We start from the raw sequence: 14,098 nt of genomic DNA, 5'->3' as shown, positions 1-14,098 counted from the left end.
TTCACTGACAACTACAACTACATGTAATACGAGTCAAAGTCAAAACCAAACCTGCAGTACCAAGGAAAGTTGCTAGGGGTACAAATCAACACTACTTTATATTCCACTGCACAATAGCTACAAGACACTCAAAAACTATGACTGTTTCATGTTCAGAACATGAGATACCGAAATCGGAAGCTTTGCTGCAGTACCAAGGTAAGACGCCAGGAGAACTATAATCGAACATGTCCTTTGTTTCAATCATGCGATCATGACTAGATATCATAATGCATATACATGCATTAAAGTCTGGTTAAGTACTATTATAATTTTATTTATACACATTAGCGTCTTTTATAACATACCATTTTAGTAGATTTTAGAGGAATAAGAAACAACACTACCCCCGGATGTCAACACGCCTCTCCACTTGCAAAAACCAAGGAGCTTTCATCAACAGGAAAGCTCCTTGCAAAAACAAACGACAGAAAACATTGAAACCCTACACAAACACTGCAGCCATCCCACGCCGCCTGTTTAGCCAGGCTACTTGGCACTTAGTCCAGCAGTTTATACAGCACATCCTTTTCATATAAACACAAGGGATCTGGTTCCATAGCAAGCTCCGAGTGGTATTTAATAAATGGCGTCCAGTGTTCAGCCATTTAGCATCTTACATCTGCTTGGAGACGAGTCCATTCTCACGCCGACAGGGGGGTGTCACACCTGCGAACTGTGAACTTATTAACACGTAGTCGTGACTGGGACCGGATGAAGACCTCCTTTTTATTCGGATCGCTTCGCACCCCTGACTTCGTAAAATAAACAGACCCGGGGCAGGAAATGGTGAAAAAACATCCATTCCATCCATTCGTCCGTGTACATGTGTATAAACTAGGCCATTTTATTTCGATTGTTTGGACAACATCAAATGGGCACCCCAAAACTGATGCGAGCGTGCGGAAAAAAGTTGGGCAAAAATCAAAAGTGCCTTCTTTATTAGTACTTGAAGCATATAACATATAGCTCCATGCTTGAGGGATGGCAGAGGTCGAAAAGAAAAGAAGATATCAGAGAAAGGGAAGCAGGACTCGAATTACCACTGCTAGTCTGTCAAGGTCAAATCAAACCCCCTTGCTGGTCAAAGTAGATGCGGAAGAACTAAAATAAAAACTTAATTGTTTGATATTGTTGAAGACCCAACATTAATTCCTAATTACATGTGATTCATCGTATTGTAAAAAAGGTTCTGAACATAGCTATATGATTCATGTTTTAAATCCTTGATTGATAGCTGTTTTTTAAATATTGTGATTGATTTAAGATGTCTGAATTATGTAATGCATATCAGATTAATTATGTAAATTAGCATGATAAAACTATGTAAGTCTGCTTTTTGCTAATAAAGTCATTATCATATGCCATGTTCTGTGTCCAGACCGGATTAGGGCCGGGGTATCAGCTCCACCTCCCGCCGGGGGCCTGACGGATCAGATTAACCCCCGACCCCGCTAATCTACTGAGAAATTGGACAAGTCGATTTCTACCCCTGGTGTCAGGATGATACACTCTCGTGAAAACCTGCGTCACGCAGCAGGAAAATACAACGTGTTCAATCCATTTTTCTGTAGCAACGCGGGCACGGCCGGTGTCATAGCTCTCGATTTATCTCCAACTTCAGGCCAAGCAGATCTTTTGGTAATCTCCAGGCAGATCCCTCTCGGTGGCAAAAAGACAGTATCAGTATCCATTAGCCAGAGAAGGTCGTCGGCCACAGACGGGGCAAAACAGTGGGCAGTTTAATACCATTGAAGAAAAGATACCAGACTTCTAGTAAAAAAAAACAAGTCTGATAACAAAAAAAAAAGCCTAAAATTAAAAACACGCCATAAATAAGCCGAAGCCTAATAAACCTTTACTTGAAGAGTAGCTCTTGATAAATGCGTAATTTTTATAATCTGCAAGCAGATCGCAAGCCACCGTATGATCTGCTTGGAGATCATAATTTCTAGGCGGCGTCGGTTGATGTTCGTAAGCTCAGTTCAGTCAATGTGATCATCATGTAGATTTTCAGGTCGACTCTCTGGCGACCTTCCGCCGATCAACAATATTATGCGGCTGAAATTCGCGTTCTTTTAAATAGGACTATTCTACTATGCTATTATATTAGAGACCACGCAGAATTAACCTCTTGGTTCTCTGAATCACCTTCATCTTCTTTTCTTCCTTCCTTCCTCTCTCAGGCACTCTCTTTTCTAGAAGTGTGACCAAGAAATCAAATCGGTATGGCCATAGCTTCTGATAGAAAAGAAATACTAGTACTGCTGTCCAAGGCCCCAATTCTGTCACTATATACATGTATCAAATGGCATATAATATTCTTCAAAATGGGCCAAGGCTGACAAAGCACTTTATCAATATGAATTATGTTCATTCCATATTTCGACACCTCTGTTTTGGACGATTGAACCAGCAAATTAGCCTGGGTGTCAGGAGCCCCGGAGGAAATCGGGTGGCATCCAGACTATAACAGCAGATAGATATACCAGTAAACAAAAATAGCCAAATGGGGCTTGTAATACACTTTTCTTGCATTGTACTGGAAGAAAATGTTACAAAATTTAAATGGCCACAAGAGTTAGCCGGCTGTAGAATTAATTTCCGTGCGTTTCTATGCCCTTTAGTCAATCATTTCTAATATTTGTCAATGAATCTTCTGAGTTCCAGCGCACCTAAAGAGACTGGCAGTTCGAGGTTATACATTCTCCGTGAGACTTGTAAACAAAATTAGCGTTTCTCGCATTCCAGGCGAATCTGTACATCGCTAAATGCCCGGCCTACAAGCGCCGAACACACAGATAAACGGTGTTGGGAACGCGCTGGCAGATTTAGGGCATGGTTGACAGACTTGCACGGTCCGTGGTTAGGTTAATAGGTCATGCAGTGGGACTTCTCTTAAATGTCAAACCGAATAAACCTGCAATTTTCTGGCATCCGTAGCAGCTATGTCCTGCTGTCCAAGCCATCGATTTTGCCGGGCTTTGTTACCTTCGACAAGAGGATTATGTTTTCGGAGGCGTTCGTGTTGTTTGTTTGTTTGTTTGTGTGTGTGTGTGTGTGTGTGTGTGAACAAGATAGCTCGAGAAGGCTTACATGGATTGTCTTGATATTTGGTATGTGGGTAGGTCTTGATGAGACCTCGAAACAATTAGATTTTGGACCCCCCAGCGGCCTGTTATGGTACTGCAGCAGAACTTTCGGATTTGATATCTCATGATCTGGACATGCTACTTTTTTTGCGTTTGGAACGCCAAGCACTAAAAGGAGAATCACCCTTCTGCTTAAAGATCACCCACCCATCGCTTATCCTTCACTCCCCTTCCTGCATGATCCAAACCAGTCGATCTAGAAGTAACGATTTGTCCCTGAAAACGGCGCCCATGGGCAGAGTATCGAAAACGGTTTGTCCCTAAAAACGGAGCCCGCCCATAAACCGATCCAGTAGGCATGATGCCCACTTCTTCAAAAGGAAGACATGCAAAATACTAGTAGTTAACATAAAAATGCAGTTATTTCCTGGACATGTAGAGCTTTCTCATTGGTTAGACAATGGATTAGACCCATAAAATAGCCATCCTCTCATTGGTTAAACTGCTAATTGTGATGGGCAGGCAGGATAAGGTCTATACTGTCCCGTTCAAATAATTTGCCGCGCGAATTGGAGATAATCCACCTTTTCACAGTAAAGCCGGCAGGGGTCAACTTAATTTTATTAATACTCTATCGATTTTTGGCACCGCAAAAAACTATACATGAGAGAACGCCTCCAGAATATATTAAGAAAATACGAAATATCATAGCAGCTAATGTATCATCTTTACCCCCAAAACCTACCCTATGATTATGAAAAAACAAAATGATTAGAAAAAGAAAATAGAAATAAATCCTATTTCCCTTGGAGAACTGGAAAGAAAAAATCAAGGACTAGTCCGTCGTAAATTTTCCTCGTCTCTCAATAAAAGAAAAATATTTTGACAAATGCATGCAGAAACAAAAATGATACTAGTATTTAAGAAAGTAAAAACAACTAAAGAAATTCTACATTTCTTGAACGAAAATAATTCAAGGAATTATTCGTCTCGGAATAAAAAAAGTGCTAGTAAGAAAAATGACAGACACCAAGGAAGAAACACTGTCAACTTTTTCCTTTGTTTTGAATTGTTCTCCGAAAGGAAGCCAAATCCCTTTGTCTTCGTTCACTTCCTCTTGTAATCACGAAGCGACCATTCGGACAACTCGGTAATTAGCATGGGCGGAGCACACTACACAGAGACAAAGCAGTGGAGAAATCCTATAAGACAAAGAAAACAAGCACGGCTGTAACGCGAGTCGAGTTCTCCCGTAAGCGGCCTCCGGACGTGCGTTCATCTTTTCCCAATGGGAGCTTGGAATTCTGCCGCTTTAGGCTGGAATGATTGCTTCTGCTCATTTGTGGAAAATACTGTAAATACATTTACTTTCGCGCGATAAGAGGTGTTAGAACTTCACGGTTGAAATAAAATCACACCGTACAAACGACTATGTTCCCTTACTGATTTCACATTACTGACTCAAGTTTAGCATTCAATTTTTTCTAACGCTGTATAGTACCGTACATTCGTGTATTTTCGTGGGGAAAAAGATTTTCGTGGTGTTTTGATCATTTTGTAGTACAGTAAGTAACATACTGTAGTACAGTATTTACGGGGCCGTGAAAATAAAACCAACCCTATATCGCAAACATTTCAATATCTACAGTATTGTTTCCTGGTACATATACACAACACGGAAACAGTCAGATCCTCATAAAATTGCATTGTGCAAGATGTTAGTAATTTGAAATTCTGTGGCATCCTTTTCTTGAGATACTAGTAGTTGGGCAAATTTGCACAACACTTCAGATTTTGTGCCATTTGGAGTGGCCCGTGTTTTCACGGGATGTCTGGTACTGTTTACATAAGGCAAATATAACACAGCTTTGTCAAACAATGTTAACATCCACATCACGCCAGAAGTCTACAGGATAAGATCGAAAGTAATTTTCAGTATGCTGGCTCCCAGTTTGTCATTGTAGTCCATGGAAATTGGTATTCCTATTTACTTTTAGTGAATCACTATAATAATATATAGACTTCAGTTTGGCATATCATCAATACAAACAACAGGTCGAGAACATGAAAAAATTATGCCTATGCAAGGGGAAAATGATAGTTGTTGTATCTGTTGTCATTGTTTGCTTGGGTTTGTTTTTGCACTAAATAAGTAAATAATTCATGAACCTTTGTCTATATTAGCGGCTCCCAAAACCAATTACGCTAAATTTTAATCCCTATATGCCGGAAGTGGCACACAATAGAGGGGGTGACAGATGTCAGTTCATGGAGGTTGCATCTCCCTTATAATATGTCCAATCATAATTATCATTTCAAGCTCAAAGTATACTAGTAGCGCAACATTTTACAGCAAAGTTTATAGTTCGTATTGTAAATAGTACTTTAAATACCCCCTTAAAAAACACACAAATCTCCAAGTGCCTATTCAAATCAGATACTAAGTAGTTTGTAATCTCCAAGCAGTTGTATGGATTCATATTGTTTTGTAAACGAGCTATAGTGTGGCCCAAACATCTGCTTTAAATTTATACAGTAACACATATATTCTGTATGCACTGTATCATTGTCATAAACATCGTAGGTCCGCATGGGGTGGGGGCGCGCTATGCAGTTACATAGATAGTTCATTTCTTTGTTAACCTAGTTCTGTGATGATGTTTTCACAAAAAAAATGTTCACTTTCATTATTCATGAGGATGTGGCCTTATACAATGAAGCATTTAGGAGTTGGGTCCCCCCTTTTATCTAAAGATTACCGAACGTCTCGCTAGCCTGGTTGCCAGACTGTTTCCGGGGCTAATACAGGTCAGCGTCTTGGCTCTAGAGCCAACATGCCCTCAAGGATTATTATACTACCCGCACCCTCAGACATAGAAACAGAGAAACAGGAAGGGGCTGTGGTACAATTTCCTTGTGAGCATTTTAGCCTTTTAACAGTATAGCCGAGGAGCTAGCCTGTGTAGGCCTTGGAAACAGTCTGGCATCCTGGCTACTCTGTCCATGACCCCCATTTCCCACGAAAACACGATTGACTCATGCCCAGAATAAACATTAAAGATATAGAATTACAAACTAGAATAAACACGACACGGAAGGCCTGTGAGAAATATCGCATGTGTATATAATTGCACTTGAAACGGAAATGTTCTCATCTTTCTGAAAATTCGTGACAACAAATTAAGTATTAGTGTCGTAAATGGTCGAAACCATCTTAATAATACTTTAAGCCACGTGATTTCAAGACCTCATAAGTACAACAACAAACGCTTAACGGAATGAATTCTTTCACTCTACGAATCCTGAATATATATGGTACCAAAAGACAAATAAAATCTATTTGCTTGATAAATTTACATCTACCATGATAAAGGAATCGTTTAGTTCGTGCTTTGAATCGCAGGCTTGGAATAATATCTCTTCTTTACGGTTCCCTTGTTCTGAATAAGGTTTTGTGTATTTAATAGTCTCTACATCGTGAGCGGGGCTCTTTGTAGAGCCGCCACGAAACGTGCCAGTCTTTTGTTGCACAATAACAAGATATTCTTGGTACTAAAAAATCTCTTTGTTTGTTACAGCTTTCCCAGGCCTTAGTATACACAAATAGAATTCTAATACAAAACTCTTGCATTGATAGAAGCGGGAATAGTATAATAAATAATGGACTTTAAGGGGGGAATATTAATATTCATCATAATTTCTGTCTGGCTTTCGCCGGCGATTTGTCACCATTATAATAATATTATGTGCAGGTGTTACAAGTTTTTTTGAGCGGCCTTGCGGAATTCTCGGCTAAACAGGACGCACAAAAAAGGGTTCACACAGACCTGTACATATGTCATCCATGCCGAAATGGTCATGAACGCGCTGGGAATTGTCCGTTCTTTTGCCAGCATGTGCCAGTACGACTGCACCAGGTAAGGTGTCCACAGAACCAAGAACATGAAAATTATGACGTAGTGCAGTCGGCTGGTCTTCTTCTCGCTCTGAAGCGTCCTCCAGGGCAGCTTGTTGTTTCGCATGCTGGACGAGCTGGTGTTGTTGTTGTTGCGGGGTTGCTGGGGCTGTCTCCCGGCTCCGAGCACGGGGGGAGCCGGCCCTCGCCCGAACCCTTGCATCCAGTTCGCCGCGGCCTGCCCCGTGGCCCCCGGCCCGAAAAAAGTCCAGTTGTGTGACAGCGCCGGCACGAAAACAACGGGATTCATCTTGCGATGCATTCGCATGAAGATGAAGAGTCTCAAGTAGATGAGATGCGTGGCGAAGAGCACGATAGAAAGGATGAGAAGGAATCCTAAAGTATCGTTCGTCAGGTAGTGTTTGTGTCGGAAATTGCACTGCTCTTCCTCGCGAATGAACTCGTAGGTGCCCAGGCCGAATACTGGGGGAAAAGCCATGATAATGGCGACTGTCCAGATGACACATATGAGCACAGCGCACACGGAGCCAGTCAGCTTCTTCCTGTGGAACTTGCTGTGTGTCACCACGATGTATCGCGTAATACTGACGGTAAAATGCGTGAAAATCACTCCGAACAGGAGCATGGTGTTGAAAAACGCCACCACTTGGCACAACGGTCGCCCATAATCCCAGCCCGAATCGTTCACCACAGCGATGATGACAAAGGGCAGACAGAAGACTGTTTTGACTAAGTCGGCCACCGATACATTCGCCAGCAGGAAAAATGGCGGCTTGCGAAGGCTCTGCTCTTTGTACAGCACGTATAAAACCAGCGAGTTGCCCAGCAAGCTGGCCACAATGACGACGCCGAGAGTCACGGTTTTAACCAGGATCATACACAGGTCTTGCTGTGGGGTGACGTCCTGGTCCGCCGCCATTTTGTCAGAGAAAAAAAAAATCCCGTCGTCTGACAATTTCCCTCAGCCCAGCTGATTATCGTCTGCGGGAGAGAGACGACGGCGCGGTGTTGTTGTTTTCTCACGAAAATTTGCAGCCATCAATCGTACCCCATTCCATGCCGGCGTTCCTCCTCCGCCACGCAAGCCCCACACAATCCTGCAGACGGTAAAGTACAAGCCGATTGTTAGTCAGAGAAGACAGGAAGCAGCGCTAGCTACAACGCTAGCCCTGCATGCCAGCCTCCATTTTTGTTGCGCCTGCTTAGAATATGCACGGTCCCCGTGGCTGTATGGAGTGATCGCTAGGTCATGTTGTTCGGGGCTGCCCAATGGCCAAGCCGTTTCAGTTCACTGCAGACTGCATGCAAGCAGTGTTTTCCTCTCAAACCCGACTCTAACACACAATAGGGGCCGCACAGCGCATCATATGGAACAAAACAATAGCACAGAAAGGGAAGGGGTGAAAGTCAGGAGGTTCTACACAAAGATAAATTCACCTCTAGCTCGTGCCGGACGCCATGTTTAATCAGGTCGCCGTGTATTGAAAACGCCACCCGTAACAAAGGCCTATGGCTCGCGGAATGGCCAGCAGGGGCCCTCAGCGCTGCTCTGTCCCCCCTTTTTTCTCGGGATTTTAAATCCAAACCCATCCAAAACCGCTATCCCCCTACCGAGCCTTCCCTCTCAACTGCGCATCACGTCATGGCTGGCCCATTCACTTTTAGGGGTGTTCCGGTAAATATGGAATGAGATATTATGTAATTCTTAACCCCAGAAAGATGTGATTTGACCTAATGGTTTAAAAAAATAAATAGGTCACTACAACAGTAGTATTTTTTTGTGAGTAAGATTTATCAGTGATTTTTAAAATGGTTTTTCAATAATAAAAATTCCAATTCCTCCCCATTTGTGAAGACGAGTGGTCTGTCCCATTCTGTCACCTCTTTATAATGCACGGCGCGTCTGCGTATCTAATAATAATAACTGGTCTGGCACCCACGTTTTTCTCACCTACGCGACAAGGCGACACTTTTCCCACGACTTCTGTCATAAACAGACTGAAATCGAGAAATGATAGAGCGACAACAGCACGGTGCAGTTAATTTAGAAGGCCGTAGTCAAACCTAGGAAAATTTAACGTGTTATGTTAGTATTGTTACTCGTTTAGGGATGTTGACATATATCTACAAGTTAGTATATCAATTACAAACAATATAAACATTATATAAGCGGAGGTAACAAGAGAGGGGGCTATAAGAAATCTGTAGATAGCATATGTTCCGTTTTCTTGCAAGGAGAATCGTGTTTCCAGTACAAAAATCACTTTCTTTGCAAAAAGTATATATGATAAAGACTTTTCACTGGATCCTTATATCTGCTTGGATTTCATGCAATTTTATTCGCAAACTCATCAATCAATCAATCAATCAATCAACCAATCAATCTTCCGCAGGCGTCATGAGTTGACACATGGTGGCTGTAGACAGCTCTCTTCACTCTGTTCTCAGCACAAGAGTCGGTTATGAATTATAATAATAAGACATCCATGGGGGCCTCAGGCTCACTCAGTGTGTTGAAGACTTGGGGGTGTCCCCCTAGACGTTAATCCAATTTTATTTACAAACTTATGCCCGAAGGATACCTGCAATGCAATACATAGAATGTAAAGAGGGGAAATGTCTAGTCAATAGATCTCTACATATTATAAGACAATTAAGTGTCTGCAAAAATACAGGGAACGTGTGAAAATATAAACGTCCAGACAATATTTATTGCTTCTCTTCCAATAATATCCGACGGGTCCAGCCGCGGGGCCATTATGTAATTAACAGCATTAACGTTATTTATCGTCACAGTCACTTCAGTTATAGGTTTCCGTTATAACTCATTTATCTCAAAGTACATGTGTGACGAGGCTTGTTTTTATTGCTGGATACGGAAGCATTGTTTTAGCCTCCGTAACAGGCTAGCGCTTATAGAACTGGGGGTTTGGTGGTCTTCGGCTGTTTTCTGATCAGCCACTGCAAAAAACGGGGGTAATTCAACCAGGCCAGCTATGTTGTCTATATGCAATCAGAAAATAGCACATAAAAGCTCCCAAAGACCCAGAAGACCCCCCCAAACCCCCAGTTTTAGCATGCTATGGAGGCTACATTATTTTGGGTGCATGAGTTTGTCTGTACATGTGGGTCTGTAAGTATGCTTGTCCGGACACATAGTAGGTTGACTGCACGTGGGTGGAGAAAAGACTAACAGGCATAAATACAGGAGGCTAGAAGATCAGACACAGGAAATGGGGTGAACTTGAAAGTCTCAGCATCTGGCTGGGATCTCGAGCCAGCATGAGATCCTACTTAGACTTAGGGGCTCCCGCTGGAGACCGACATGGGGAATTCAGGAAGTAAAAGGTTGCATGAATTCGACCCTCCATAGTTTTTGCCCTAGTGACAATTAAAGAACGCCATACTCTCCTTGGTTGTTACAAATAAATGTACGAAAACACAAAAATACTTGAATGCCTCAGGTCTAAAATTTGAAATTCCTTGTTTCAAGTTTTTTTCTTCAATAATTTTCGAAAGGTTGAAAGGCTTAAAAAACTGTAGAAAGGCGTAAAAATCAGGGCCTACACCGCCGCTTCAAAACATAAATACAAACATCTTTGTATGTAAACATGAAAACAGTGGCTGTTTATTCATTCTCTTAGATGTTTCTAGTACTGATGAATAACATAACGCATGCGCAGAAGCGGATAAACTACCATTCACCAGCGCAGAGTTCAGCGAACTTGATTTTATCGATCGCGATTCTAAAAAAAGAAAAACGAAAAATCGTTGTAAGCCTGTCCAAAGCCAGCCATATGAAAAATTGAAGGTTTTGAGTTATGAATCTAATACCGAGGATGCCGATATCAGCTACCGGTTAATGCAGGCAAACAAGATGTACTCAAAGATAAGTTTCACATGCAATATGTTCTCAAGTGTGTATTCATGAAGTTTTATTACAGTAGGCGTGAGCTCATGCACGTAGCCAGGATTTTCCCACTGTCCGATGGATCAGCGAGCGCCATAGCTTCCTAGGGGGTTCCGGGGGCATGCTCCCTCGGAAATTTTTTAAAATTGAACTTTCTGAGATGACATTTCCTGCGTTTTTGAGAGGATTTCAAGGAAAAAAAACAGAGACAAATAAGATTCCTGTCGTGGTGATACAAATCAGTCCACATTTTAATTTAAAGAAAAATCTTGGACCTTTACATAAAAAGTGGACCTTTGAGCGTGTGTGTTCTTCCTTCTTCTTCTTATAAATTGCAAATCGGATTCAGGGCCAAGACCACCTAAGCAGTTAAAAAGACTAGTTTACACGAAAATCCGTCTGTCTATGTTAATCACTCAGTAAGCTTATTAGTAACTGTATTTTTACATCTATGTCGTCAACATGTACGTCACGCAGCATGAAAATAGCTCGTCCCAGGAGCCTACGAGCTCTACGCTAATTAAACCCAACCCATGTCACACATTCAGGACCTTCCCACGACCACTCCCCAACAACTGAGGTCGGCGCTGGGTTGGGAGTAACCGTTTCGTTTGGGAGTAGCCTGGAATCTATTCTCAATCTAATCTCCAAGCAGATGCTGGGGTGGCATAAGGCCAGGCAGGGTCCATTGGCGTATTGGAGCCTCTCTGGCCAATAGATGCTGCCTGGCCAATTTGATACTGTCTTATGCCACCCTAGGATCTGCTTGGAGATTAGAATCTATCCTATTCTATCCGGGCAGTTCACTCCTTTGATCGCGTTCAAGAAGACTCTGAGTCTTCAGACTTCGATTTGTCAAAATTTTTAGTTGGCTGTCGCAGAGGACTTTTAAAAATTAGAAAGCAGCCTTGCCGACCAACTGCCTACCATGTATGGCTGGCTTCATGCCCACGCGACTTACACCCACCTATGGTCTGGATCCGGAGAAGGTCGGGAGGACATGGCCGGCTGTGTGTGACAGGAGCTTCAGTAAAAGGACATTTTCGCCCGCAATACGGTCGGAGAAATCTCAATCATTGCTCAATTTTTAGGAATCGGCCAATGTTCGCTTGTTCCTAAGCTCTGTATAACGTGTCAGGGCAAGATCTCCAGGCAAAAAATACGCTAGACTCTCTAACGATTTTGAAATTCGGCCATCTTCTGGCGATCAGAACAGTCGGCCGAAGGTCGTCGACAGAGAGACAGCGCCTTTACCAGACTAATCAGGCACCCACACAGTCGCGGAGGCGTTTGTGTTCGAAAATATGACATTTTTTATGTATTATACATGTATTTTCTGCGAACGCTCAATATGGTTCGACGAAGTTCAGTGAATACTGCGCGCTTGCGTTTCTGTGTTTTACTTTCGGTTTACTGTCTGTGTTTTATACCAGACTCGACTCGAGAACGGGAACACCAGGACTCCACTTTAGCAATCACTTTCGGTTACAGAAGTGTGTGAACTTGAAGATCACGAAAACGGAAAATACTACGCTAAAGTCTCTGATTTCTTATATTTTTTTCTGATCTTGTACACATACAGTACATAATTATTGCCGTTGTGTCCCTACTTAACAATACGACTGTACGACATCTCCCAAGGGTAACGAAATTTCTCGTGTGGTGATTTTTTTTCGAATCGAGGAGAAAACTAATGCGCGCGTGGATGTCATCCATAGAATATCCTTGCCTCAGCCTTACTAAGCTTCTCAAGTTCAAGGATGAATAAAACATGGCAACAACCTCCAACCGTTACATCCAGACTTTTGGAAATAATCCAACCTGGCAGCGTGTGTCCAAGAAAGATTTAACTAGGAAGAGCAGAGCGGATTAATAGAGCTTATAGTTGATCCCCTGTCACAATCAAGATTATATTATTGGCATGTACGGGGTGGGAGGGGGGCATATGCTCTGGATGACCTTGGGGATGATAAAAGCCCCAAGTGTAAGGTTAGAATTAACGTTAGGCAGCTTTGACAAGATTCATACGGTTTCATACATTGTACTGAGCTTATACTTAATCCACCGTAGCAATTATTGTGACTTGTTCAGGGTGGGAAGGGGGCATATGTTTGACGCTCTAGATCTGAATACTAGTAAGCTTGACATTGATAAAAGACTTTAGCGTTAGGCTGGTTCAGTAGAACAAAACGGAGCCCTACACAAACCTTAATAACCTTGATCCACAACTGACTTCTACGTACATACGGGAAGTCGGAAAGGCATTCATTGGGCCACGCGCCTCCTGCTGACTGTGCCTATTCATGCGTCTGGTTCACACCTCCTTGCAGAACGACTGAAATGTAGTAACTGAAATGTGTTGAAGTGATTAGGTTTATAGCCCATTGAAGTTTTCGACTGCCTGCAGAGGTTGGGTTTGGTGGGAAAAAAAATTCAGTGCAAAAGAGAAACCCCGATAAAAAAGCCTAAAAACACGCTAAAATACCCCCAAAACCCAAACCTCTGCTTGGAGAGTAGCCTTTGACGAGAAAGTCAGATCAGCCTGTTGTTGGTTGCTTTGTAAATGGTAGTGACGCTGGATTCGCCCTCCAAAAAAAAAAAAGACAGAAGTTCTTTTACACAATAAGCACGTCAACAGACCGACAAATCACCCCGCTAAAAGCAAACCTGCGCCTTGCCCGCGGTAAAACTACTTAAAACGCGGTCCATTTATCAACCTGGAGCCACTCTCCGGCACGGGCTTTTATTCTAATCTATCCCAAAAGCCCCGCTAAGTGACACAAGACTGGTGCATCTTTTACCGGTAGGGAAATAGAGACGTCATACGCTGTAGCTTACGTACTAGTATTGTTAGACTGATCAAACCTAACCAAAGCGCAAAAAGTAAAACATGCTGTTACCTAACACAGACACACAGTTACACAGACACAGACAGGCAGACAGACAGACAGGCAGACAGGCAGACAGACAGACAGACAGACAGACAGACAGACAGACAGACAGACAGACACACACAGACACAGACACAGACACAGACACACACACACACACACACACACACACACGCACGCACACACACACACACACACACACACACACACACGCGCGCACGCACACACACACACACACACAGTAACACAG

The 14,098-nt window shown here is 42.6% G+C and overlaps 1 protein-coding gene across 1 annotated transcript; it reads right to left on the bottom strand.

Annotated features, from left to right (window-relative positions):
- Positions 1 to 6,143: 6,143 nt before the first annotated feature.
- LOC109472845 (probable G protein-coupled receptor 85) lies at positions 6,144 to 8,675 on the bottom strand. The gene is made up of 2 exons (XM_019772706.1): positions 8,485 to 8,675; positions 6,144 to 8,144 (listed from the first exon to the last, which is right to left on the bottom strand). The coding sequence occupies exon 2, from the start codon at positions 7,964 to 7,966 to the stop codon at positions 6,887 to 6,889; it is 1,080 nt and encodes a 359-aa protein (XP_019628265.1). The 5' UTR covers positions 7,967 to 8,144; positions 8,485 to 8,675; the 3' UTR covers positions 6,144 to 6,886.
- Between the last annotated feature and the right edge of the window lie 5,423 nt (positions 8,676 to 14,098).

The sequence above is a fragment of the Branchiostoma belcheri genome, unplaced genomic scaffold (assembly GCF_001625305.1).
Source record: "Branchiostoma belcheri isolate BF01 breed outbred unplaced genomic scaffold, Haploidv18h27 scaffold10, whole genome shotgun sequence".
NCBI lineage: Eukaryota > Metazoa > Chordata > Leptocardii > Amphioxiformes > Branchiostomatidae > Branchiostoma > Branchiostoma belcheri.
Note: the sequence above shows the minus strand (reverse complement) of the source record. Positions and strands in the feature narration are given on the sequence as shown.

What these genes read in the sequence shown, in the direction of transcription:
- LOC109472845 (XM_019772706.1), bottom strand. Translation starts at nt 7,966, where the DNA reads ATGGCGGCGGACCAGGACGTCACCCCACAGCAAGACCTGTGTATGATC.